This window comes from Mirounga leonina, unplaced genomic scaffold (assembly GCF_011800145.1).
Source record: "Mirounga leonina isolate KUSES-001 unplaced genomic scaffold, KU_Mleo_1.0 Mir_166, whole genome shotgun sequence".
Classification (NCBI taxonomy): domain Eukaryota; kingdom Metazoa; phylum Chordata; class Mammalia; order Carnivora; family Phocidae; genus Mirounga; species Mirounga leonina.
In genome coordinates this window covers 13,424,562-13,451,931 of record NW_023270418.1, presented here as the reverse complement: position 1 = coordinate 13,451,931, position 27,370 = coordinate 13,424,562, and the positions used below count along the sequence as shown (strand labels likewise).

Below are 27,370 nucleotides of genomic sequence, written 5' to 3'. Positions count from 1 at the left end.
TGCCTTCGGCTCAGGTCATAATCCTGGAGTCCCTGGATCGAGTCCCGCATCGGGCTCCCTGCTCGGCAGGGAGTCTGCTTCTCCCTCTGACCCTCCCCCCTCTCATGTGCTCTCTCTCATTCTCTCTCTCTCAAATAAATAAATAAAGTCTTTAAAAAAAAAAAAGTGGTGGGTTTTCACAACTCTTTGACTATACTAAAAACCACTGAAGTGTACTATTCTAAAGGGTGGGTTGTTTTTCGTTTTGTGTTTTTTTCGGGGTGGGAGGAGAAAGAATCTTAAGCAGGCTCTACACCCAGCACGAAGCCCCACACGGGGCTCGATCTTACAACCCCGAGATCATGACATAAGCTGAAATCAAGAGTCAGACCGACGCTTAACCGACTGAGCCACCCAGGTGCCCCTAAAGGATGAGTTTTAGGATATATGAACTGTATCTCAAGTTAACAAAAACAACCAATTGTGACTTGTAAATGCTAGGCCCAGGTTTCCTGTAACGGAGTGGGGGTGAGGCATGCAGGCTCTTGCTTCCTACCCGTGGGGTGTCAGGCAAGTGGCTTAACATCCTGCGGCATGGCTCGCTTACTGATAGAATGGGGACACCGTTCAATCTCAGGTTCCCTGGGACATTTAGTTCTGACGCCATGCACCCTCTGCACATTGGCCTCCAGTCTGCCGTTGTTAACTGCTCCCCGAGGAGGCAGCGCCGTCATTCCTGTAAGGAGAGCTTCATTTTTACTTTCCATCCCCATAGGAGAGCCCCTCTATTAAAACCGCCCCTTCTGAGAGACTGGCCTCCTGGGCAGTGGGGCCGCTAGAGGGCTCATCCTGCCAAGCCATTCCCAATGTTTATTTGAAGACTGAGAGTCAAATAGGCAGTGGCTTTTTCTAAAACTTTAGTTAATGGAAACGTCACAAGGGTTCTAAGTTCAAAGCAGTTGTGTGTAGCACTCGTGTTTATTTTTCAGATAAACACTTTCTTCTTTTTCCCTTTCTCCCTTCTTCCCTCCTTCTCTCTCTCCCTCCCTCCCTCTCTCCCTCTGTTTCTTTTTAAGGTAAGGGAATAGGAGAGCTCGGGGCAAAGAGGGTGGGCTCTACAGTCTGCAAAGCCGCTGTTTACAGCCGGTTGGTCGGCTTCACCAGAACCGTGGCGGCCAGGCCTTGCGGATGGTTCCAGCGCTCGGTCCCCAGCCCATTTTGGATCGGGATCAGGGCTGGGGAGGGCTGAGGCAGGCGGCCACGCTGACACAGCCTCTCGCTACTGCATGTGGCTGAGCGGTCAGCCCCCGGCCTGCCCCTGCGCTCTGACGCCTGCCCTCCCGGACCTGCTCTTGGAAGGATGGATGTCACAGAGACGGTGGTTTTCTTTAGCCTTCCACGTCATCTGAAGCCGAAGCCATTGTCTTGGTTTGCTTTAATATTGCAAGTGTCCGATTCGTGCTCTCTGAACCTGGGTCGTTCATGCTTACTGTGTTCTTGGGACTGCAGAGACGGCAGAGAGAAGGAAGGAGGGAGATGAAAAATACCACGTCTGCCCTTCGTAAGCTACCCACCTCGGATCACAGAGAACTCCTTGGTCGAGCCTGAGGACTTAGGAGAAGAGCAGAGAGCAGTGGTAGTCACCAGGAGCCAGTGGTGACAGGGGCACGGACAGGGGACAGCCTCCATTCCCTGGGCACCCGCTCTACGCCTGGCACCGTGCTAAGCCTAAGGCATGTGGTCTCAGCCGAGCCTCATTCTTGCTTTCTGAGAGTGGGTCTCACCCCCATTTCACAGGCAGGGAGACGGGCTCAGAGAGGGTGTCATCTGTCTCAAGCCACATGGCAAGTAAGCGGTGGAGCCGAGCGTTGAGGCTGGTCCTGCCTAACTCACGAGGCCTGGGGTCCTAACCTGCACTGTGGTCGGGGTAGGAGGCTCTGGGAAGGGGGGCCCGTCGCTAGGGAGAAAGAGGATGGCCACCGTTAGGGAAGCCACAATGGCGAGGCTGCACTTGTGAGCATTTCAGACTCTGAAGCAGTCAGGGCAGACACACACCACACACCCCAGAATTGTGCAGGAGTCCTGGGCTCCCAGATTTAGGCGGGGTGGAGCCATGGCCCATGGGGAGCTTGTGATGGAAGTAGGGCCCCCCCACCATGGGAAGGGGATAGATTTACTGGTGTGGGCACAGGACCGGGAGTATAGGAGCTGCAACAAGATAGAATTGGATCGAATAAGAGCTTTTTGCGGTTGGAGCTGCGCATGAACTCTCTTAGGAGGAAGCGAGTTTGCAGTCCCTGGGACCATGCCCTCTGACAGCCACTTGGCACGTTGGCTGGACGTGTCACACATCAGAGCCGTGGTCAGCTGGAGCTACGGGTACTGGGCAGGGGGCTAATATAGATGACATGATGGCCACATGTTAAATCTGGCCCGCGGGTAAGCACGAGTAGGGCTGGAGGCCGTGTGGTTTCTATAGTCCCTTCCAGCCTCCGCTATATAAATATGGGGTGTGTTCTGGTTTACGTGCGGGATGGAGAGTAAGTGTAGGACAAGTGGTATTTGTGTGTGTTTCAGTAAAGCCCTGGGATGGAGAACGAATCTCCTGAAATTTCATCAAGGAGGTTAAAAGACTTTGATTCTTTCTCACCTTGGCCATCTGGCAGGTGATGTGGGGGCTGGATAGTAAGATCTCCGAGGTGACAAATTGCTTCATTCAGCCTCAGTGGAGTTTGCGGCGTGCCGACTTGTGGATGCTTTGAGAATGAGCCTGATGCTGGGGGGCAGGAGATGCCTTCTCTGCCCTCCACTCACCTAGACCCACCGCCCCCTGGGTGTGACCCCAGCCACCGGCAGAAGCTGCGAAGTAGGGATGACAGAGCTAGGATGGGGGCAAGAGAAACAGCCCTGGGAGGAGAAGGCTCATGTGCTCAAGCATGAGTGAGAGTTGGGGTGCTGTGTTGGCAGCAGCCTCTGCTTATGATGATGATGATCATGGAGGGCGGGGTAAACAGAGCTGGGGTACTGCACATGAATAAGCGAGAAAAGGACCCCTCTGTCAGTGCTGCTCAAATCCAAGAAAGAGCCAGCCCAGCTGTCTTGGAAGGACTTCCCTGAGCTGCCTCTTCTCTGGCCCGTCGCCAGCACAGCTTCAGTCGGGGAGGGCCCGGGAACGGGGTTTTGCCCAAAAAGGCTGATTCACTATTTCCACTGGGTCCGCAGCGGTCTTGGTGGGCAGATCACACGCCAGCCTTGTAAACTCACTCTCCGTTTGTCCGTGTGACGTTTATAGCCCCATGGGGAGCTGGCTTTTTAATGAGCCTAATTTGAGACTGTAAGTAGGAGTTTGTAAAACAAACAGCGAGGGACTCTGGCCAAAGCCCAAAGTTGTAGTTTAAGTGCATGGGGTCACATACAGCTCTGCAGACAGGCAGAGACTCGGCCATACCCAAGGCAGCCAGACAAAGGAGCTCCCCCAAGGAAAGGCCTCCCTCCCAGGGAAGCTTGCTGCAGGCTGTTTCTCCCCCAGAAACCTGTGACTTAGCAAGAGATCTTCCCATTTGGGTTCTGTGTGGAAAGCACTGGGAGTCCTGGGTTTCCCGGCGGTGGAGGGGGGGATCCCCTATGCAAATCCAGGGCTAGATGTCAGTGGGCCAGAGACCCCAAGTGCTCCCTGGAATTCAGCCCCATAGCCAGCCCTTTGAGGCCTCTGCGAGTGAGTCTGTCATCCAAAGACACATGTGAGGAAACCCCACATCTTCCTGGGGTTTTAATTCCCTTTTGGTGAGACCTCGGTTTCAAATGGGCAAAGAGGTGGAAGGTGCTGGTGGATGTCTGTTGGGAGGCCCTGATAAGGTCACCTAACGGTGGGAGAGGAGGTTCTTCACCTCCCAGGTAGAGCCCTCACTTGAGGACGCTTCTCAGTGCGAGAGCACCAGAGTTTGAAGTGACTCGGGGAACAGTGCCCACTGTGAAGTCATATCAGAGGTGTCCCTCCTGACTCACCCAAAATAATGGCAGTAAATGCCGTGAACCTCAGGAATGGCGTATGCTGCTGCCATTGAAAACAATGATGAGAAACGTTCTTTGGGTCCGTGGAGAATGTCCATGAAATATTAAGTGAAAAAGGAGATTATTAAAGGATATGGTAGGGTTCCTTTTTAAAAATTAAAAGTATACGGGCTCCTGGGTGGCGCAGTTGGTTAAGTGTCCGACTCCTCGTTTCCGCTCAGCTCGTGATGTCGGGGTCGTGGGATTGAGCCCCATGTCAGGCTCCCCCCTCAGCGTGGAGTCGGCTTGAGGTTCTCTCTCCCTCTCCCTCTGCCCCTCCCCGCTGTGCACGCATGCTCGCTCTCTCTTTCTCTCAAAAATTAGATTTTTAAAGATTTATTTAAAGTATAGATGTACTCTCAAAGCATAGGTGCATATTCAAATGCCTGAAGGATATAAAACCATAATGTCAGTGGTGATTATCGCAAGGTGGTAAAGTTACCACGATTTTTATTTTCTTTTTGCTTACCTGCATTTTTTGAAATTAAACTGTGACTGGCATTGCACAGATACTCACCTAGTAGTGGCCGAATGGTCTACGAGGAAGGTCCACCATGAAGCTTCCGGTCTGAACTAAATGAGGGCTGGAGTTGCTGTTGCCCCCCTAAGCCCTTAGGGAGCTTGGCGTTGTGGACCAGAACCGCTCTGTTCTTGGTGGGGTCTGAGGGGCATTTCCACAGCCAGCCAGAATGGACAGTGGGCTTTGGGCAGTCACCCACCCTTCATGGAGACGTGGGGGCCCTGGGAGTGGGGAGACGGTTTTATTGTAGGACTTTCCACATGATTTCATTCAAACAAAGGGTTCTATGGCATAAAAACAGTTTTGGAAACGGGATTTACAGAAATCATCTTGGTATTAGAGAAATCACTTCATCTGCAAGTCACAGGAAACCCGACCGTTAGAGTCCGAATTGTGTCCCTCCAAAATTCGTATGTTGAAGTCCTAACCCCCGGTACCTCAGCGTGTCACTGTACTCGGAAATAGAGCCTTCAGGCAGGTAATGAAGGTAAAATGAGGCCATATGAGTGGGTCCTCATCCAATATGACTGGTGTCCTTGTCAGAAGAGATTAGGACACAGACACGGAGCGCAGGGAGAGCACGGTCATGTATCAGCCAAGGAGGGAGGCCTCAGGAGAAAACAGCCCTGCCAGCGCCTGATCTTACACTTCCAGCCTCCAGGACTGTGAGAATACACCCTTCTGTAAGCCACCCAGTCTGTGGAACTTTGTTACCGCAGCCCTGGAAAAAGAACGCGCCGACCAACGGGGTGGTTTTTCTTCTGTAAAACATTCAGAGACCAGCATCTCCTGCTGGTAGTTAGCTGCTTGGTGAGGCTGTCAGAGACCCAGGCTCTTTCTGCTGTCTGCTCTGCCATCCTGAGCGCTGGTTCTCATCTTGCTCTTGTCCCTTCCTGCGGCACCTTCCCCCCCCCCCCGCCCCCCGCCACCACCTCCACTGAAGGACGGTGGGCCCTGGACGGTGCTCCAGCTTTTGCCGCAGGTGGCCTGCCTCCCGGTTGCACCTTCTTCAGATGCTCTGTCATATTGGAGGTCGTCAGCAAAGCAGGAGTTCTGCCAGCTGGATGGCCTGTCCCCTTAGGTCGGGAAAGCAACAGTTTCCAGAACCCCTGAAGTCTTGAATTTATGTCCCATTGTCCGAAACCGTGTTGCACCGCTATAGGGAGGCCAAGGAAGTGTCCCCTAGGGTTCAGAGTATGTGACTGTTCCAGACAGAATAGTCCTGGGTTCTGTTAGAAAGAAGGAATGGCATGGCATTGGTCACAGAGCCTTGGCACGGTTTCGAGCATCAGCGACTGTTTTCATACATCTTAGCAGGGAAAGATCATGGTGTCCTTCAAGATCCTGGGAGTGACCCAGTGAGGTCTGGGGTGTCCCCAGCCCAGAAATGAGCAATTCTGTTAGAGACCTCCTTTCTAGAAATTAGTTTCCTTCCCTGTACCTCCTGCATCCTCTTTAGCCCACTCTGGTGTTGCATGATGTTGCTCAGCCATGGGTTGACCGGGACTGTTTGTTTCTCATAAAGTCTGTAAAATCCCTTTGGGGTTCTTGGAATAAGTGGGGGCCTTCTGAAACATCTTGTTATTTTTTTCCTCCTTAGCTCATGATGGCACATAGCAAAAGCCCTCTCTCCAGACTGTCCAAATTCCTATTACTCCAGACCCCCCCCCGCACACACACACACACACACGTATCCTACTGCATTTTAATTATTTGTCTACATGTTTTTCCTCTCCTCTAGAGCAGCATCCTGTGTCTATTCACCTCTGTATTCCTAGTGCCAAGCTCAGGGTAATTAATAGGCACATAAGGGATATTTGCATAAGTGAATGAATCACGGGCATAGTAGCACAGTGCTAAAATTTCCGTAGCCTGCTCAGATGCTTATTTCAAATTGGAAGCCATCAGTTAACCTTGACACGGGGTCCCAGGGCCTTAGAGAATGTGTTCTCTGTTGCAGAACTTAGCTGCTTGCAAACAGCCGTTTCTCTGTGTGTGTGTGTGGAGTGTGTGTGTGGGGGGGTGAGCTCTGTATGAGCAACGAAGGAGGCACCATCGCCTCTGGGCCCTGGTGTCCCCAATGCACTCAGGACTGGGGTATCTTTGTTCGGACCCAGATTTCAAGGCATCTGTTGTAAAAACTCTCCCATTCTTCGTGAGTTACCTTTTTGAGCCTGATAGATTGAAATTTGCCAACTGCTTCAAGTTGACCTAGGACCATCACCAATTTTAAAGGTAGTCAAGTACAGTTTTCACTTATTTGGCCTTAAAAATGGTACCTTGCCGAGTCTGAGTTCTAAAAACTACCATCTGCTACCTCTGTCTTTGACGTCGAAGTGCTCCATGCAAAAGCTGAAAGAAATGTGCGGCTTTACTGAGGTAAGAGCCCAGACAGCGGCCCAGGGTGGGTTTGGGACCATGAAGTCCCACAGCAGAGAAGGTGTCCTCGGCCGGCAGCGCTGCTCCTGGTGCAATTCACACACCGCTGCCTGATTTCTCTGTTGACGTGCGTGTATGACTGTATCACTCAACAGCTCGAACCCCTTCAGTGGGTCCGCATTGCCCTCAGGACCGAGCCCCAGCCCGTTAGACTCTTGTGGCTAGTACCCCCCCCCCCCCCCCCCCCCCCGATCCTTCCCCGGGGCCCCTCCCCGGAGGCCTGTCCCAGTCTGCCCATAGCTCCGCACCCCGCCTCTCAGTCCCTCCAGGCGGCTCTGAATCAGGACAGGGGTCAGCAGGCCACATCCCACCTGACACCTGTAACACCTGTTTCCGTAGGGTCCCCAAGCTAAGAATGAGGTTTTTTTTTTTTAAGATTTTATTTATTTATTCATGAGAGATAGAGGCAGAGGCAGAGGCAGAGGGAGAAGCAGGCTCCCCGCAGAGCAGGGAGCCCGATGCGGGACTTGATCCCAGGACCCTGGGATCATGACCTGAGCCGGAGGCAGACACTTAACCGACTGAGCCACCCAGGCGTCCCAGAATGAGTTTATTTTTAAATGGTTGAGAAAGTTCATTAAAAGAAGGCTATTCACGACACGTGAAGGTGATATGAGATGCAAATCTGTATTTATAGTTCCGTACATGGAACACAGCCACGCCCATTTGTTTGCATATCATACGTGCACAGGACACAGGCTGTGTTGAGCCGTTGTGACCGAGACCTGCGAAGCCAAAAATGTTTACACTCTGACTCTTTACAGAAAAAGTTTGCTAACCCTTGGATTAGTACTGGCTCCAAGGGTAGGTGGAGAGAGAGCAATGATCTCCATTAGCCGCCTCCCAGGCTGCTCAAAATAAACACCTCTCTAGGACAGATAATGTGCTTGCTCTGTCGGGCCTCTCCCCAACCTTTCACTGCCCCAGACCCTTCCTAAACAGGCTTTTCCTCTCCTTGGAAGACCCACTCAGTCCCTTCATCAGACTGGCATTTACTTGTCATCAGCTGAGATGTCCCTTCCTCCAGGAAGCCTTCCTTGACCACTAGCCCTGGATAGTCTGGCTTGGACACCCCTCCTCTGGGCTCCTTGTGCTGACTCTAGCCCTTTCCACACAATACCGACTTGGTTGGTATACTGTCTGTCCTCCTTCCCTAGACCGCAAACATCAAGAGGGTAGGGACCTTGTCTGTTCGCTTTTCTATCCCAGAGCATAGCTACTTCTGGCGCATGATTAGGTCATCGATAAGTAGCTGTTGTATAAATGAGTGAGTGAACGAATGCAGAATAAATAACCCGTCTTTCATGAGTAAAGCATGATTTTTTATCAGTGTAGACCACAGTGGTCTTCAGAAAAATAATGGGATAGATTGGCTTCGGGTCCATCCCTTCTTCCTAATGTGGTAAGTACTTTAATATGGTATCTGATGGTTTTATTACAAAGCCATTGGCCCTGGGAACCAATGAAGCCATTTATAAGAATATTCCCATTTACTACACACTTACTAAGTGTCAGGCATTTTGCTCACTTAACCTCTTTTAATCCTCAATCCTGTGAACTAGGAGCTATTAAGCCTTTTACACAGATGAGCACATTGAGGCTCAGAGAGGTTAAGCAACTGGTCCAAGGTCACACAGCTAATAAGATTCCAAGCTGGATTTTAAACCCTCTTCTCCCTGACTCATGCTATTAAATCATCTGGAGAGTCTAATAGTCAAAATCCTTTGGAATGGGACCCAAAGCTGAGTGAAGCAGGTTATATTTGTTAGAAGAACTCTAGCACAGTAAATTTCTGACTAATGCACTCATGATCTGTTAATAAATGCCTTGGCCATCTGCCCTGGACCTTGTGATATTTGCCTCTTTTTTAACCCCCAAGGGGTGACTGGTGTGTGTGTTTTAGGTGCTTGGCTTATTTATCCCTCTCCTCCCCTCTGGGCTGATACTTAAAGACTTCCCTGCTCCCCTCTTTTTCCTCCCGGCAGCGCTGCTCCCTAGCAGGAGATGTGGCTCCGGAACCAGTCCTGGCCCGAGCTTTGCGTCCTCTCCCATCCCCATGCCCACCAGTATCCCCACAACAGTGCTGGCAGTGCCAGGCTCCTTTTCTCAATTGGTGATACTGGTCATGTGGTGTGAAGACTTTCCTGGCTGTCCCTGTCCTCAGTTACCAGCACGTTGCCCCCTGCACCTGCCATGGCGGGTGCTGGAGGTCCAGGCCACCGTGAGGGCTGCATCATGATCACACAGACGCCGTGCAGCGAGTACACAGCTGGGCTGGTTATCAGGATGCCCAAGGAGTCTGACTGGTGACACAGCCCCTGAGCCTCCCAGAGTCACCACCACCGGGCCAGGGGAAGGCGCTTGGTCTCAGAGGGGCGGATTCTTAGAATGAGGCATGCAGAAAAATCTTATAGCAATGTAGAACAGTTTCTGCCTGGATTTCTTCCAAAGGGAATATCCTTTCTTCTTACTTTTTTTTTTTTTTTTGGTAGTAATAATTCTATAAAACAACAAGGTTTTCCTTTTATTTACCTTTTCTTATTTTTTGGCCTCCATGAGCTCGCAATGGTTGTAATAATGGTTTTGTTTTTATTAAAATACATGTGGTCATTATTTAATCATTAGAAAAAAGTATGAAGAATAATGGAGAAAAAATTCATCCAAAATTCTCCCATGCAGAAGTAACTAGCTTTTGGGGTTCACGAGTGGCTTAGTCAGTTAAGTGTCTGCCTTCAGCTCAGGTCATGATCCCAGGGTCCCGGAATCGAGCCCTGCGTTGGGCTCCCTGCTCATCAGGCAGGGAGTCTATTCTCCCTCTCCCTCTTCCCCTCTCCCTGCTCGTGCGCACTCCTTCTCTCTCTCTCAAATAAATAGTCTTAAAAAAAAAAAAAGAACTATCTCTTATGATAGATGACCTCCATTCTGGCTCTTAATATGTAACTGGATTATAGTATTTTTCTTTTTAACATATGCTTGTTTTCTTATATAAATATTTAATTTCTGATAACTAATTTTCTGCCATATTTGAAGTTATGGATATTCCTTTGCTCAGCTGAAGCATTGGTCACCCTCCTCATTCTCTAAGGATCTCCCTCCCTCCCTGTCCCCCATTTCCCTTATAGCAATCACATTTTACTATGCCAATAAATCATATGCATTGTAAAAAAATAAAGTTTAGAAAGCATGGGAATGCAAAACCTTTTTAAAACCCTAGCATAGAGAGAACCACTCTTACCCGGGTGGCTGTGTGCATTGATGGGGGAAAGGGCTGATATTTTAGGGTGCTGACTGTGTGTACCACCCATGCACACTGAATGTGTTGCCTTTATACAAAAGGGGTGCTCTGTTGGCCTGGGCTCACAGGAATTCATGTGCTCACCCAGTGTGGGTCAAGAACAGCATTCGACAAAGGCCCATGGTCATGTGGTGGCTTCTTTTTTTAAGAGGCAGCAGTTCCAAGGCTCACGCTTCCTGCACTCAAGTTCTTGATGTGTTACATCAATGCTTTGCAGAGAGGCCACCCAGAATCTCTTAAAAAGTACTCTAAACACCATGGAGATGTTTTTCCAGGGGAAAAAGCTCAGTAGGTCACTGTGAGTTTTCTGCCCCATACTGCCCGATGTTGTGACTGTTGCTGGTTTTTCCAGAGTTCACCTTTAGGTTTAATTTCCTGAAATTGATCTGCTTGGTTATTCTGGCTTTATTTTACTCTCTTGCGAAGAGGGGAAATGGCAATGAAAAGACTGCGTTTTATTAGGTTTTTACTCCCCACCCCACCCCCAAATTAAGCAACAATCCGTGATCTCTACTAGATTGTTCTTTTACGGGCTCCTAACATTCATCCTCCGGGTCTAGGACAGAACTGATCTGTGGCTTAATGAAACAAGCAGCCAGAATGCCGGGGAGCCCGCATTCCTCGTGGAGATTCTGGGGTGGGCTGTTGTTGTTCTATGGTGGCCCCCCTTGGGGCCCCCTGAGCATTGAGTGAGTCGGCCCTGGGGTTGGAGGTGATGCTGCCAGCTGGAGGGGGAGGAGGCAGCCCCGAGGCCAGCTCCCCAAGCAGGTCCTCTGCCAGGAGGCCCAGGATGGTCACGGGCTCCAGAGGGAGGTGAATTGCAGCCCAGAATTCATGGTGAGGTTTGCTTTTTACCATCTTCTTTTTAAAGAGAATTGGGGATGCTGGCAATGAACGTGTTGTACTTGAGCCGGCTTTGATCTTGCCCTGGGTTCTCTGGCCCCTAGCATCCTGGGCAGTCATAAATGTGCATTATTATTTTACTGTTTCACAGGGAGCTCCTCATCCCCTGGGCCTGACTGAAGTGGATGACCATCTTTAGCCATTGGTGTTCTGATGACTTAGCCAGGGTCAGGTGTGAACCAGACCACCGTTGTTTGCTTTTAATTTCCTCACCCTGAAGAAGAAGGGAAAGCGCACTGCTAATGGGAATGGTGCCTGCAGAAGCAAGTGTCTCTCCCTGAGCTTGAATGGCGAGAGCCCCACGTGGGAGGGTGTGCCGTGGTGGTGACCCGTATGGATTCCAGTGTCGGGCAGGCTGGGTCTGAATCCCACCTCTGCCATTTTCTAGCTTTGTGACCTTAGCCTAGTGACCTGGCCATCTAAACCTCAGTGTCTCTCAGTGGTACATGGAACTAGTAGCTACCTGCTGGGGTCTTTGTGTGGGTTCAGATGCTGGGGTTCATCCCATTCCTGGCTTAGAGTACTACTCACTATGTGGTAGCCCATCTCTATTAATTATTATTATTTTTTTTTTTTGGAGGGGGGAGAGGCAGAGAAAGAATCTTAAGCAGGCTCCGTGCTGGGAACAGAGCCTAATGTGGGGCTCAGTTTCATGAGCCTGAGATCATGACCTGAGCTGAAATCAAGAGTCAGATGCTTAACCGACTGAGCCACCCAGGCGCCCCTCCATTCATCATTAACCCATGGTTAAAACCTGCTTCCCAAACTCAGACCACACTCCAATCTCCCCCTGGCTCTCATCTTCTCCCGCTTGAACTCTGAGCCTCATAGCGTAGTCGTCTCATCTTCAGAGGGGTTCTGGCCAAGAGTTAGATGAGCTTTCGATTATTCTTGATGAATCAGTTTTACATGAATGATGGACAGTTCGCCAGGTTTTTCCTTCTTATTTCCTTCCCCTCCCCCCCACCTTGCCTCAATACCCACCCCCAACCTTTTTTGGCCTCAGAATGTCAGGAGAAATACCACTCAGTGAAGTTGTTCTAGAATTGACTGTCCTTGTTCTCCATTTGCGTCTCTCTGAAAACTAGCCATGCTTTAACTTTTCAGCACTTTGTTTCAGTATGACTAATATCCAACACTGGGCATTAAACGTGCTATATATAAAATTCCAGATCAGAGAATGGAAACACTTTTTAAAAAGTAAAAAGTGTTGGATTATGTGGGCTATTTGGAAACCGCTCAGTAGGGCAATATAATTTTTATTTTCAGAAGCTTATGGATTGAACCCCACCCAAGCTTCCAGCTCCTAAGAAAACCAGCACAATACACCCTGCCAAGTTTCCTCACAAGGGCAATAAAAGAGTAATCCTCAGCATCCCGGTTTTCATTTTAAAGAAACAGGAGACCAGCGGTGGCCTTTGCCATCTTCACAAATGAGCTTCCCTGAGCCGGTTGCTGGTGGGTCCGGTGGGGAGTGTCGCGGGCAGGGGTGGGGGACGCAGGCTCGCACGGGGATCTGGGCCCACTGTAGTCACAGTGCCCTGAAAAGAACATTTACAAGTCTGGGGAGAGCGCTGGTAATAGCTTCTTGAATTGGGGCGGGGGGCGGGGTGAGAACAGTTATATTACAGTCTTGATGGTTTTTTGATGACTGCTCAGAAAAGCTGAACCATAAATCTAGCCAGTTTTCACCAAAAAAGGACATCTTCTTTACATTTAAAATTGTGCGTGTGTGTGTGTATTGGGTAGGAGGTATGATAGCTGTGGGGGAAATCAAATCATAGGAAATCGTAGTAACAGGGTCTGTTTGTTCCCGCTGTTCACACTTAGGACATTAGTGGAATGAAAGCAAGGAGAAAGTTTTGAGCGCTCCACATCAGTGCTAGAGTACATAGACAGGCCCATCCGAGCGTAGGGTCCCTGTGCTGGAGAAGATTCTAGAAGCCACGACTCTACCCCAGTGTTTCACAGAGATGAGAACGAAATCCCCCTGGATTTGGCCTTTGGCCTGAGCCCTGCTTCTGAAAAGCCTTCGCACTGAAAGTCTGGTTTGTCAACCCGGCGTGCAGTCCATCGCTTCTCTTTTGCTGCTTGCTTGGAGGAGCTCACACCCCGGAGAACTGAAACCCGGTCTGATTCCTGGTTGGCGAGGGAGGGCAAGAAGGCGGGGTTCCCAGGCCTGGCTCGGAGGCTTTCCCGCCTAGCTCAGTGGCGCCCTCTCTGGGCACTGGCGGAGAATCTCTTAGGCAGGAAGCGGGTGGCTTTTCCAAACCCAGGGCTGGCGCAGAGCCAAGGGACCAAACTCACAAAACAGCGTGGAGCCACAGGGATCAGATATGCGTAGGCTTCTTGACTCTGCTGATTTCCTGGGAGGTGCTGGGGATTTCCCCCATGCACCGGTAGAACTGTTTTCGTCCCTAAATTTCAGAGAAAGAAAATGATCCGTTGTTACCTGTGCAAAGGTTATTTTCCTTTGTGGGGAGGTGGGGGGTCACTGAAGAGTACCAAGCCAAAGTAAGAGTACTGATCAGAGTAAGGGACGGCAAGGTTGGGACAAGATTGGTGGGAGGAGACAGGTGAGTATCTGGTGAGGGAAGAGAGTGGTTGGACTGGGGTCATGGCAGGGGCGGAGTTCTGAGACGCCCAAGTGGTCAAAGCAGTGAGGCTTGTGGTTGGTCCATTGATCAGGTAGGTGGAGGACGGGAGGGAGGCTTGATAAGGGTGACTCACAGGCTGTCCTTGTGCAACTGGGCGGATGTGGCGCTATGTTCAGGAGGGGACGGGGGAGGAGACAGCCGTGGCTTTGGGGAATGAGATAATGAGTTCCGAGATTCGGGAGTTGGGCAACCAGATTGAGCAAAATTGAGTGAGGGAAGGTGACGGTTCTGTGTATAGATTGAGAAACGCAGAGCTTCACATGCAGCTAGAGTACATTCGAAGGGAACGTTGAACAGAGTTGCTCATATTACAGAAGAGGGAGGTAAAAGATCACTGCTTCCGACTCCGTAGATCACGTCGCGGGAATGGAGTGATGCATTAGGGTTTTCTCTGTCACTTTCACAGAGTTTACAGGGATTGATCAGGGATGTCCTTATTAACTCATCAAAGGAAACAGTCCACCATGCTTGCTTTTTGATTAGGACTGAAGTAAATAATTTTTTTTAAAAGATTTTATTTATTTATTTGAGACAGAGAGAGAGAGCACATGAGAGGGGGGAGGGTCAGAGGCAGAAGCAGGCTCCCTGCCAAGCAGGGAGCCCGATGTGGGACTCGATCCAGGGACTCCAGGATCATGACCTGAGCCGAAGGCAGTCGCTTAACCAACTGAGCCACCCAGGCGCCCCTGAAGTAAATAATTTTTCCTAAGGATTTTACAAAAATGGGAGGAAAAAAAGAGATGCTCTTTCTTTTTTTCTTTTCTTTTGGTTGTGTGTGTGCCTGTGTGTGTGTGTGTGTGTGTTAAATCCCTTTTTCCAGAATGGCCTTGTGCTGGGCAGCCCCTATCATAAAGCTGGGAGTGTGTGGGGCAAAGAAGACGCTGAAGTGTTGAGAGGACATAAAGATATTCCTTCTCCACTGAGAGCTGTGAGGAGCAGGCTTATATGAATTTCAGATTGACATAAAAAAGGCTTTTGTAGGGGCAGATGTGGAACGCAAGTTGTGGAGCTGCATTCTGGAAAGATCCGAGGGAATAAGGGGACAGCCTCCGTCTGCAGACTTCCACGGGAGGCCTCCAGGGATCCTTGGCAAGAGGTGCCCGGGGAACCATTAAAAGGAAAGTCCCATTTCTGGGTCTTAGTTTCTCTTTCTTCCTGTCAAACCCCAGGCCCACACACAATGGAAGCCCTCTTCTCACAAATCCCCTGGGGCTGTTTAAAGGACGAGGTGGCGAGATTGAAATTCTAGCCCCAGTTCAGTGTCTGCGCCTCAGTAACCTCAGGCTAGTCTTCTGGGGGCCTCGGGTTCCTCATCTGCGAGATGGGTGCAGAGTCCGTCATGAAGCTTGGTGGATTAAAGGGAATGGTGTGTGCCCGGCACACAGGAAGCCCTCAGTGAAAGCCGGACGTGGCCATTACCCTGCCTCTCGCACTGGAAGAACACGTTGCTCAATGCTGAATGTCTCTTCAAAGCAAAAGGTACTAGGCAAAAGCTGTGGTGCCATCAATGATTGTTATTAATAATAGGTTCATAATTACTTTTGCCACGGTATTGAGTGAAAGCCCCTGTGGGGGGCGATGACTAGGAAGGTGGGAGCTGTTATTAATGGACCTGCCGGCTCCCGTTACTGGGTCCAGTGATGTAATCTTTCTCTCTGGGAACCCTTTGACAAATCTGCTGAATTTCCCATTCCCTTGCCCTAAGCACTGTAAATTTGATCCACATGTCCCCAGCGTTGTTTCTGTAGATTAATAATGAAGAAGGGAGGGGAGCAGAGCCGGCGCAGGACCCGTAGATGTGTGGAAACTCTCCCAAATGTTTGGGCTGTCTATGGGTTGGAGCGTGTGTGTGTGCGTGTGTGTGTGCCTATGGGTTAGAACGTGCGTGCGTGTGTGTCTATGGGTTGGAGCATGCGTGCATGTGTGTGTGTGTGCGTGTGTGTGTGTCTATGGGTTAGAACGTGCATGTGTGTGTGTATGGGTTGGAGCGTGCATGCGTGTGTGTCTATGGGTTGGAGCGTGTGTGCATGTGTGTATGTCTCTATGGGTTGGAGCGGGTGTGTGTGTGTGCACGTGCACATGTGTGTATGGGTTGGAGGGTGCGTGTGTGCGTGTGTGTGTGTGTGTGTGTGTGTTGGAGGGGAGTGAATTCTCTTTTGTTTTACTTCTTTTAATTCTCAGAGCCAGCTGTTCCTAATGTGTTTGCATACTCAGCCGTCAGGGAGAGTTTCTGCTTTGGGGCATAGGGCTAGGGGGCAGGGGGAACCCCATCATGCCCTCCTCCTTCTCCCACTGGAAACAGTGCTCTGAGGAAGTGCTTTGATGCCCTGCTGTGCCATGTGGGCACCAGATGTGATGGGAGGGGCCACCGCCATGCAGGAGGGGTGACGGGGGACTCGGGGGGCAGTGAGGCAGCGTGGAGGAGGCAGGCAGGCTGGGTCAGGGGGAGGCCAGGTGAGGAGGGCAGGGCGGACTGTCAGCAGAGCCGTCGGAGAACACCGCCAGGGTCTGGGCAGGAAGAAGACTGCTGTGTGTGTTTGCCTCTCCCCTCCCCCCGCCGTGGAACACAGTGGGGGGCTTCTTGGGTGAACCGGGCAGGGATAAGAGGGCCATAGGTGAGCGTTGGTGGGGTGCTCCTTGGATGTGGGCTTCCAAGAGGGGAGAAGTGTACCCATTTGAAAGCCTGCCACATCCAGACTCAGCTCCTAGCTCTGCCACTAAGTTGAACAAGTTATTCAAACTCTCTGAACGTCAGTCCCCCAAGATCTAAGTTGGAGACAGCAGTGCCTACCTTGTAGAAAGAATAAATTCGTGGTGTAAATTAAGCCTCCATTCCCAGCACATAGCAGAAATAACAGCAACAGCTCCAGAGCCCTTCCTCGGAGGCATGCACTGGTGCAAGCATGGACATCCACAGCTCAGTTCGTCCTCACGGCCTCACTACGAACCAGGGGCTTGTCTTACCCTTAGCTACGGCGCAAGGAATCCAAGGCACGGAGAAGGGAAGTCACTGGCCCGAGATCACACCGCTGGTTAAGTGATGGAGCCAGAATCAGACACCCAAACGTTCCGGCTCCAAGGCCCTGTCTTGACTGTTCTGCTTCACCTCTGGCTGTCGCCATCCTCATTACATTTCTGTGTGCAGGGTAGGGAATTCTCACACGGATTTGGCCACATCCCAGGGGTTCTCCAGCTATCTCAAGGAATTTTAAGAGATCTTCCCAAAAGTGACCAATTAAATTCCTGTGGGTATTTTTCTTTAAAAAAAAAAAAAAGTTCAGGGGGTTGTGGGACAAAGATGCATTGACTGAAGAAACGGCAGTTACCAAAGGCTGGGAATCTCTGTGGCCATGGGCTCTTAAGAACCAACATGTAATTTTAAGCCGGTCCGATTTTGCTTTTCTGGTGCTTTCCAAGAAGCCACACAAATTTACAGGCTGTCACCCTCCGGGATTGATTCTGACAGCTCTGTCCCTCTGGCCCTGAAGTGCTAATGAAAAACACTAATTGGACTTGGCCAGTGGCTGGGATGCATCCCCTTTCTCTGTGGTTTGTCTTCGTCCCTTTCTTGGCAGGAAGAGGGAACGGGGACAGCATGAGGCAGTGGGAGGACTCGGAGGGGGTTGGTTCCACCCTTCAGGTGGGCACAGTGGGCATTCACATCCCCTGAGGTCCGTGAAGGCAAAGCCAGGTCTCTTTGTCATCCCAGCGTCCTGAATGTCACACAAGGCCTGGGCCGAGGGAGACACTCTCGATAGTCAGTGAATGAGGAAGTGAAGGAATGGATGAGTTCTCATATGACCCAGAAGCTCAGGTAGGCCAGTTCCTTCCGCAGGTCCAAGAAACCACGTCTACAAGAGGGCTGCTCCTCATTCTGGCTCCTGTAGAACTCAGTTGTCCTCCAGCGCTGCTTTGACATTTGCCCACTGACTACCGCCCCGCCGCCCCGCTCTACCAGAAGCTGCAGGGCTGGGCCTGTGGCCCTTTGCTTCCTTCCTGAACTTACCTGTCTACCTGTTTCCCCACAGGTGTCCTCTCCCTCCCCGCGTACTTCAGTCCTTACAACGGTGGGTCCCTGGGCCACGACGAGCGAGCCGATGCCTATGCTCAGCTGGAGCTCCGGACCCTGGAGCAGTCCCTCCTGGCCACCTGTGTGGGAAGTATTTCAGAGCTGAGTAAGTGTGGTGCATCCCAGTCTAGCTGGCTCTAAGGGCGAGGTCGGGTAAGAGTTTGCCTTCTAGATTCCGGCCTCCTCCTCCTCCAAACTGCCTCTGAAAGCCAGATACTTCTAGGCCAGAGATGGCAAACTGGTGGCTCACAGCACGTATGGTTTGGTTGGCACGTGGGCTGAATCATACGCAAATCTGGATCTCTGGTTTCTCTTGAAAAATCAGATGACCTAGTGCCTCCGCACCCCCTTCCTGCAGTGCAGCAATCAGGGGGAGCTAAGTAGCAGCAAAGTGGGCAGCATGTGTCCCCTACATTGTCATATAGCTCAGTGTTTTATAGCTGGCCCGATTCGTTCATTCATTTCACCTGCCTGGCCCACAGCGCTCTGCATTTACAACTGCTGTTCTTTCTCAAAGTGCCCCCGGAAGTCTCAGTGTAGAAAATGGAAGATACAAGCAGAGTGAAGTTGGTGTGCTGGGGTGGCCTCAGCCCTGCAGTGGCCCTGGGCTTCTCCTGGCATCCCGGGGTCCTGCGGAACACAGTTAGAAACCCCTTAGGCTAGGGCATTACTGTTCGGCAACTGCTTCAAAAGAGTGTGTGAGGCAAGAAAGCTCATGCATCTCCTGATCTCTGTCTCTCTCTCATTGTCCCAGTTGTTTAAGAAATGAGCCTGCACACTCCTCTGTTCTCCTTTGCGGCCGCATGAGACTGCCCTGTGGCGGGCGGGGACACACGGGTCGAGGTGCATGGCGTGGAAACAGGTGCAGTTTCACTCTGCTCTAGCCCTTCGCATTCGTGATTTCCTTGAGCTTTCTGAATGGTGAATGGCAACCCTTTTGTTTCTTCAGGACACTGCTTTCTCCCTCCCTCCATCCTCCTCCTTCCCAGAGCAGGAAAGAAAGTGCCTGGTTCAAGGTCCCAGAGCAGATGCCTGCTAGGGCTGGGAGAGAAGGCAGGACTTCCAGCTCTGTCTCCTGGGGGCGTCACAGAAGTCAGGGCTGGTGCATGGCTGCCCCAGGACCCTGTAGGAAGTGGGCTCAGATATGTCTGGCTTAAGTGGTCACCCTTCTACTTGCTCGGGGCTATGGGCTTCCTAGATGTGGCTAGCAGCCCGGCCACCAGCATCTCAAGCAGCCAACATCAGGATTGGAGTCTGATCCTTTGCCTTTTACCATGGCCGCCTCTGTGCCCATGATAATCCACAGCCAGGCAAAGGGAGAACCATTCAGAAACTTCCCTCAAGGGAAGGGCTTGTCATCATTCTGCCCTTATCATTCAGCCCCTATTGGTTCTACCTTCTAAAAATATCCCAAGTTTTAGTTTGCTCCTTTTGCCATCTCCGCTCCTATCAACTCAGCCCAAACTAGGGCCATGTCAAATACAAATTGGATTGTGTCACTCATCTGCTCAATAACCCCTCCATCCTTCATGGCTTCCCAGCTCACTCAGTGAAATCTAAAATCCTCCCCATAGCCCAAAATCCAATATATGATCTGGCTTCATCACCTACTACTCTTCTCTTGTGGACCGTGCTCCCGCCACCCTGGCCTCCTGGCCAAGATCCTCCCTCCCCAGGGTCTTTGCACTGGCTCTTCCCTCTTCCCTCTTCCCCAGATACCCGACTATGTTGGTGCTTCATTTCATTTTCTTCAAGTCTCTGCCCAAATGATACCTTATTAGACAGGCCTTCCCTGAGCATCCACTGTATAGATGAGCACCCCATTCTCATTCCTCATTCTCCACCCCCTTACAACTTTAGTTCATTCAAAGCACTGGTCACCACTTAAAACGTATCGTATATTTACTTGTAAATAGTTTGTCATTTCTTTCCCCTGACTAGAATGTCAGCTTCATGAGAATAGACTTTCTCTGTTTTATTCCCTGCTGTACCATATTCCCACAATTAGAATAGTACGTGATGCCGTGTGTGTGTGTGTGTATGTGTATGTGTGTGTACAGGAATGAGTTCTGTATTGTCCAGTGTTTGCCTCCCAAAACCCACCTGAGATGGGCCCACACACTGGCCCAGCTCCTTGGGGCAAAGGAAAGAAGCATCCCCTTCGCATCTTTTTACAGATGACTGAACAGGCTGGATCATATGCCATGTTGCCCCACCTCCCCACCCTGAAACCGGGGTTTTTGCTAACCCACAGTGAAGGAGGGAAGAGACGAAGGTGGAGGCAGATAATGCAGATTTTCTCTCTGAGACTAAAGAACTTAATGAGGCTAGTGGTACTTGGCACTGAGCTCCTTGTACCTAAAAGTTTACCGCAGGTTTAACATGCATTTACTCCCTGCACCTAGCCAGGACCAGCCTGCCAGGTGGGTTTGGAAGTTTCTTGTATCGGGCCCAGCTGCACAGGGAATGTAGGCACTTGTATTTTTCTCTGTCCCTCTCTCCCCACGGAAAGGTAAATGGGAGGGAGTACAAGATAAACCTAAGCATTTCTTTTTAAAGGTAGCCAGATAGCGTAGGCCTCATTTTGAAGACAGAGTTACCTTGCAGATCTTGCCTGCTTTTATTTGATGGCTCATCATGAGGGTTGGAGAGATGAGGAGCCCGCAGCACCTCTCACCGAGGCTCTCCTGATCAGCCAGCAGTGCAGGCTTGCTTTTCTGGGCCTTGTGGGCATTTCTGGGCTTCAGACTGAGGTTTCATCGAGCTTGGGATCAGCTGACTCTCAAGTACAAGGACATTTCTGGAGCAGCTCTGAGCGCTCACCTGCACGAAAGCAAGAGTGCAGGCCAGTCTGGGCCATGACTTCTCAAGTCAGCTGTGGTGACGTGCCCGGATGCCATGCCCCGACTCTGTTGCAGACTGAAATCTTTGTAAAATAGAATAGAAAACGCATGTCGAGAAACATGAAACCAAGCCAGTTTTTAAAAAATTATTAGATCACTCTGTCAAATTGCCGTGAGACTTTTTTAAAGCTCGCTCTCAGTTTCTAAAATTAGCTTATTTTGACCCAATCACAAACAGTAACAAACAGTTGGCAGCCCCCTGTCCCAGTGCACCACACTTTCATGGAGCCATGGCCCAGAGCATGCGTCTGGGGTTCGGGGTCCCCAGGTCGAGTCCTGGCTGGTTCACTTACTAGTACAGCGGGACAAATCATTTAACTTCTCGGAGCCTGTTTCCTCGTTTGTAAGATGGAAATACCTCCCTCACGGGGAAGTTGTGGAGATTAGATGAGATCTAGTCTACTTTTCCCATCTCTTGAGCCTAGAAAATATGAGGTGGCAGGGAGGAAGATCCCCGCCCTGGGGAGAATACCCAAGGCGAGCGGTTGACTTTGGCCCTAAAGGAGGACTGCCGAGCGGTGTGAGTTTTTGGATGAGTGATCAGAGTTGTTTGTAGGCATCTGCTTCTTGGTCTCTGAGAGACTGATGGCATGCAGCTGGGCCTGGAGCGGAGAAGCTGGGGACCTGCATGCATCTCCAGTAGCCATTCTGCTGCCTTTGTGGTCCTCCCCCACCCGCCCCACCCCCAAATCTTTGGAAGGCCTCTCTTTGTACTCCGCTTCCTTTTAGGGAATGCTTAAGAGTCGCTTCTATTTCTTCCTTGACTCTGGCTGGTAAGTGCTGCCAGAGGGTTCTACACCAATAACAATAAAGCAATCATAAACATAATTAATGATAGTGGCTTCTCCCTTGTCAAGCCTTTGAAGTGTTTGCACAGAGTCTCTCTTTGATGCTACCAGGGGCCCTCTGACTTCTCCTCCTTGTGGTCCTGTGACGCTGCCGAAAGTTACGACATTTTGACCTGGAGAAATGGAAGCCAGGTTTCAGCTGATTGCGGCTAACTTAGCTCTACAACTAGCTGGCGTGAGGTGGCTTGGTCTGGGGGTTGTCGATGCCCGTTTCTGCCACCCAGGAGCCCGAGGGCAGGGCTGGGACCCGGCATCTCAGGGCTCAGACTCCTCGCATCCTGGGAAATGTGGGTCAAGGCTTGACTGCCTGGAAAAGAATCCTGGAAGGAAGAGCAGCGTGGAAGATGGCCTGGAGGATAGAGGAGTAATAGTAATAGGGCATTAATGATAATGGTGTTCTAGTTCATCTTTACCAAGTACCCTGCCAAGCACGATGTTGTGTGTTTTACACTTATTTACTTGAATCCTCACAATTTTGAGGTTAGATAGATTCCATTTTACAGATGAGGAGATGGAGGCTCTGATGAGAAACTTCTGTAAGGCTTATGGTTGGAAAGAGCAGAGCCCTGATTGGAAGCCAGGCGTGGCTGACTCTGGAATCTGGGCTCTCGTCCATTCACCTGGTGATTGCGTAACCTCACTGCACATGAGATTCACCAAGGGAACTTCTACAAAAGAGGATGCCCAGACCAATTAAATCGGTCTTGGGGATGGGAGCCAGGTGTCCGTAAGTCACGAGGTACCCGGGCAGCTGAGCTACACTCACAAGGACGAGCAGAGTCAGGTGTGGAGAGACGAAGGGGAGCGGGGCATGGAGGTCTCTTTCCTAGTGGAGATCTCCAACTCCAGGGATGTCATTTTCCGTGCTCGGAAGCCAGACATCGTCGCTGAGGCTGTCCTAGGAGAACTTGGCCGCTAATGCTCTCAAGTCAAGCCCCACCAGAAGCTGTATTTTAAAATGAAATGAAATGGATGTGTAAGGCTATTTCATGATTCTGTAAATGTTTGGGGGGCGGGGGGCGCCTATCATGCAGGAGACCCCGGGCAAGGTGCTAGGGACGCAGGGGAGCAGAGAACCAGACTCACGGAGGTTGTATCATGAAGGTCAATAGAATAAATGACCTGGTTCTGCCACTCACTGAATGCCCTTCACCAGATTAAAACCAGCTCTTTTCTTTCACCTTAGGGCCAGCCTTGTCCAGAGGCTTTCTCTGGAAGGGGCTATCTCTAAGGAATTGCCATGGCGAGGGGGCGGGGGGGAGCTGGCCCCAGGCAAGGCCCCCCTCAGTTCTCAAGCCTGAGGAGAATGGAAGGGTGCCACTCTTCCCAGAACAGAGGAGCCCACAGATGCCTGGGGCTCTGTGGCCCATCCTGTCTCAGCATTGTGGCCTCACACAATAATGGGACATTTCCTGTCCCAGGCCAGTGGGATATTGAAAAGACTTGACTTGGGCAGTAACACCGTGCAGGATATGGGGACCTGAGGACCCCACAGACTTCAGTGGGTCAGGCCTGGGTCACAGTTCAGTTCATGCCTGCATTCAAATCTAGACCCTACCATTTACTAGCCACAGGACCTTGGCTGGTTAAGCTCTGTGCACCTTGGCCTCCCTGTGACTGGGGAAACGTAGGGGGTCAGTTAAGTGTTTGTTTACCAAATAAGCCTCAATTTCTTCACCTGTAAAATGGGGATAATACTGGGCTCCAGTGTTAAAAGGATCAAATGAGAGCCCATTTCTGGAAACCAAACACTCAGCACACACTGAGCACTCAGGGCCAGTGACCACGGTCATCTAACCCGATGTGTTGGAGATGGAGGACCTGCCCTGTGGAGACGCCTGGGCTTTGGGCAGGATGGCCCAGGGAAAGGCCACCACGCAGCCTGGCGCTGCGTGTCAGAGGCCGGGGCTCCCTGGGTCAAAGGGCTGGGGAAAGGCCCACGGGGTCGTGGAGCGAGTGGGGCTGTTGAAAGAGAAACCACATTAGCATAAGTTCTGAAGGAGACCGGCCCTGCCAAGTCTGTAGCGCGGCTGTTCAGGCGAGCCTGGCAGGGAAAGGAAGACAAAATTGCTGGTGTGTGTCTCAGGTGACAGTCTCCACCTCTGCCTGCTGGCTCCGGGGGAAACGGTAATTCCACGCCGCGGCCAGGGGAGCCACAGGAGCCTTGGAAGGATGGGGCTGGTGAACTCAGACTTCTTTTCTCTTCCGCCCTCCCCGCAGGTGACCTGGTGTCCCGCGCCATGCACCACATGCAGGGGCGCCGCCCGCTCTGCCCGGGCTCCAGCCCCGCCCGCCAGGCCCGCCAGCCGCCCCAGCCCATCACCTGGTCCCCCGACGCCCTCCACACGCTCTACTACTTCCTGCGCTGTCCACAGATGGAGTCCATGGAGAACCCCAACCTGGACCCCCCGAGGATGGCGCTGAACAACGAACGGTAGGGGTCTCCCTGGGGCTGCTCAGTGGGTGGCCTGGCCCTGGCATGCGGTCATGCTATTCACCCTGGGCAGGGGTGGCCTGGGGTCGTCGAGGCTCAGAATGGATTTTGGCTTCTGTCTCGGGCGCTCCAGCTCTAACAGTCACTTCCTGGGCTCGCTGACATTCAGTTGCCCCTTTGATAAAAGCAGGTATTCACAGCTGCCGGGAAAGGTGCTAGTGAGAACTGAGCGAGTGAGGGCCCTGGGGAAAAGCGCTCAGGACAGCGTCGGGGTGGGAGCGGGCCCTCCTTCGATGGTAGCCGTCACCTCCTGTGATCGTGGCCATGCCACCATTCTCATTGTCGGTGGGGATCTAAGGCCTGCTCTGCCCTGCCCCGTCCACTCAGGTTACGGACAAGAGCATTGTGGCTCTGGCAGGTTAGTGGTTGAAGAGCCCCAGGACCCAGGCCTGCTGCTCTCTCTACAGGATCCTAACCCTTCCCCGGCTGGGAGCAGGGCTGCTAAGAACAGATGTGAAGGTTTTGCACTGCACAAGGGGACCCAGTGAGGGGCACGAGTGGGAGACAAACACAGGGTCATGTCAGCCTAAAGACCAGGTACCTTTTCTAGTTGGTCTTACTCAGAGGGCTGCTGCCTTTTAAAATTTTTCTCCCTAGAGAGGATGCTTTTTAATAATTTGCCCAGAACATCATATATGCTAGCATGAGCCTCGCCTCGTGGCTAACATGGCCATCCAGCAGGGTCTGTCCAGGGGCTCAAGAGTTGCATGCTTAAAGGTCCTGGAAGTAAGGAAGACACGCCCTTGGTTTAGAAAGCACCATCGGCACGCATTCCAGCGCTCCGCAGGTCCCGGAGAGGGAACGAGCCTGAGGGGCTCTGTACCACATGGTGGAGGAAGAAGGCCTACAGCCTCGAAGAGCGAAGGCTACTGCTTTCCCAGGCCCCCACCCCAGCTGGCTTGCCGCCTTGGAGAGGCACTGGGTCTCATCAACTTTGCGGTCCTCACGCCTGCTCCCCGGCCAGGCCCGCTTCTCTGTTGCCCCCACGGTCACAGAAAACAAAGGTGCGGTGCACCACAGCTCATTCAAAACGGCCATCGTGAAAATTTGGGAAATCCTGTGGACACATGGCAAACGTTGCAGGCTGGGAATGCCGTGGCCCAGGAGTCAAGGGGTCTGGGCACAAACAGCGTTCATGGACCTTGAGAACTTTGTGCAAGGTTTCAGACTTCCCTGAGCCTCCACCTCCTCTGCTATAAACAGGGAGGTGGTAATGAAGCAGTTGTAAGGACTGAATCGTGAGGGTCAACATTTCCTGAGCGCTTACTAGGCGCTAGGCACCGTGCTGAGCACTTGGCATGTGTACCCACAGGAAATGCGTGTGCTTCATAGCCCCATTTGACAGATAAGGAAGTGGAGGCAGAGATTTGATAACTTGCCAAGGCCACAGAGGCTCTGTTCACAACCAGTACATGTGCAGGACTGTGAGGAGACCTAAAGCAGCCGTGGCCCAGGGACACACACGTAGTAGGTTCCCAGTAAAGGCTGCCGCTGCTTGATGATAACCAGTGTCATTATTAGATCATCTTGGAGATGGACAGCGGATGCAGGGCCCAGGTAAGTCACTCTGGGCCTGACCCCGAGCAAGAAGGCAGCAGGGGGAGGCTCCAGGCTTCCTGAAGGAAGCGCCCGGCAGGAAGGTGGAACCAGAGCAGAGGCCCTAAGCCGCAGCTGTTTCTGCTTTGTGGAGAAATTGCTGTGGTTTCCAGAGTTGGCTGGGTGGGAGAAAGGGCAAGGAAAACCTGTGAAGGGTGGGCGAGGGGACTCGCTGGTTGTTTGGTGAGGTCCCAAGGGTGCTAGGCGGGGCCCGATCATCCAAGCAAAGGTGTCTGGGAGAAGATGAGGAGCCTTCTTTGGGCCCACTGCCCTGGCCTGGGCCGCTTGGCCCTCTGGCTGTGACCGTGGCCGTTGGCCGCGGGGCAGGCCAGGGAGGTGCTCCTCTGTAGCCGTCATGCCCAGAACCCCTTGGCTGTCTCGGTGTCTGCCCTCTGGCCTTCCTCCTGGGAGAATTCCCGGCTCCCAGTGCTCTACAACACAGCAGCGGGGTTTCTGTATGACCTGGGTTGTTGTCTGGACATGATCGTAGTAGCTGAGCTTCAGTAGCTGAGCTTCAGCGCGCGCGCGCGTGTGTGTAGATATCTCATTATTTAACATCCACGCTGTCTGTGGCACAAAAAAATTGGTAGCTGAGGCATTTTTCCATGAATCATTTTGAATGAATATTAGATACATGAGGAACTGAAACCACCATTAGGAAAAAATATCCAGACATTTCAGATTTGGGCACAAAAAGGACACCCTAAAAATACTCAGGCTGGCAGACAGCCTGACAGCCGTGTGGTGGCCCGGCTCCTGGCTACTGAAGGGGATCCTGCCATGCTTGGACTCCGTCGGCTGGGGCAGGCCCTGGGGAGCCTGGCTGGCCCTTCCTGGGGGCCACCGAGCTCACATCCCACGGCAGGCGAAGCCCCACGTCTCCTCAAGGCACCACCACGCTGGTATCCTCACCAGAGCTCTGGGGAAACCTCCTGTCTGTACACACAGATAGCCGGACTTGGCTCCAGGGCGACAGAGCTTTGCTTTTGTGAGTCTGGGGATGGCTGGCTGTCTCTTTCTGCCCCCTATACCCCCACTTCGTTGACTCTTGGAGTTCCTCCCTCTGTCCCATGTGAGGACTGTGGGGGCCAAGTGCACCCAGCCAGAATCCAGAGCCTCTGATCGCCGGTGTGATGGCGGAATGGGGTCCCATGGGCCTCCGTTCAGGGGGTGGATGGCTTAGGGAGTTCTGGGTCTGTGGGGATTTAGTGATCTCTTCCCACTGCCTTGCTCACAGAGGCTAAGGAGCTCAGTTTGGTGGCGTGGGTTTGACCACATGGTAGCATTGATGATGCCACCCAGGTCTGTGCTCAGAGATTTCTGCTTGGAGGAAATGGCCCTTCTTCTTTCCCACGGGAGGCCGTGTGACCCCATCCATGCTGATAAAGGGTGGGACATGTGTTCCTCTCTCTGTGTGAGGCTCCTCACGGCCTTCCCTGCTAAGTCACGTGCTGCATCTGCACGGCTCAGTCAGGCTTTAGTATCTCCCCAGGAGGTGCCGTCTCCCCAGAGCCTCCTGCTCTGGGGGTGGGAGGGGAGGTGGTGGGAGGAAGGAGCTGCCGAAACAGTAGGAGTCCAGGGTAGGCAGGCGGGGTGGCTTTGCAAGGGACAGTCGGG

At 51.9% G+C, this 27,370-nt stretch overlaps 1 protein-coding gene across 1 annotated transcript in view; it reads left to right on the top strand.

Moving 5' to 3' along the window:
* Positions 1 to 27,370, top strand: part of ABTB2 (ankyrin repeat and BTB domain containing 2) — a 171,019-nt gene that overhangs the window by 108,602 nt on the left and 35,047 nt on the right. The window contains exons 2-3 of the mRNA XM_035012547.1: positions 17,872 to 18,018; positions 23,884 to 24,097. Of these exons, the coding sequence (XP_034868438.1) occupies positions 17,872 to 18,018; positions 23,884 to 24,097 (361 nt within the window). The remainder of the gene's footprint in view (positions 1 to 17,871; positions 18,019 to 23,883; positions 24,098 to 27,370) is intronic.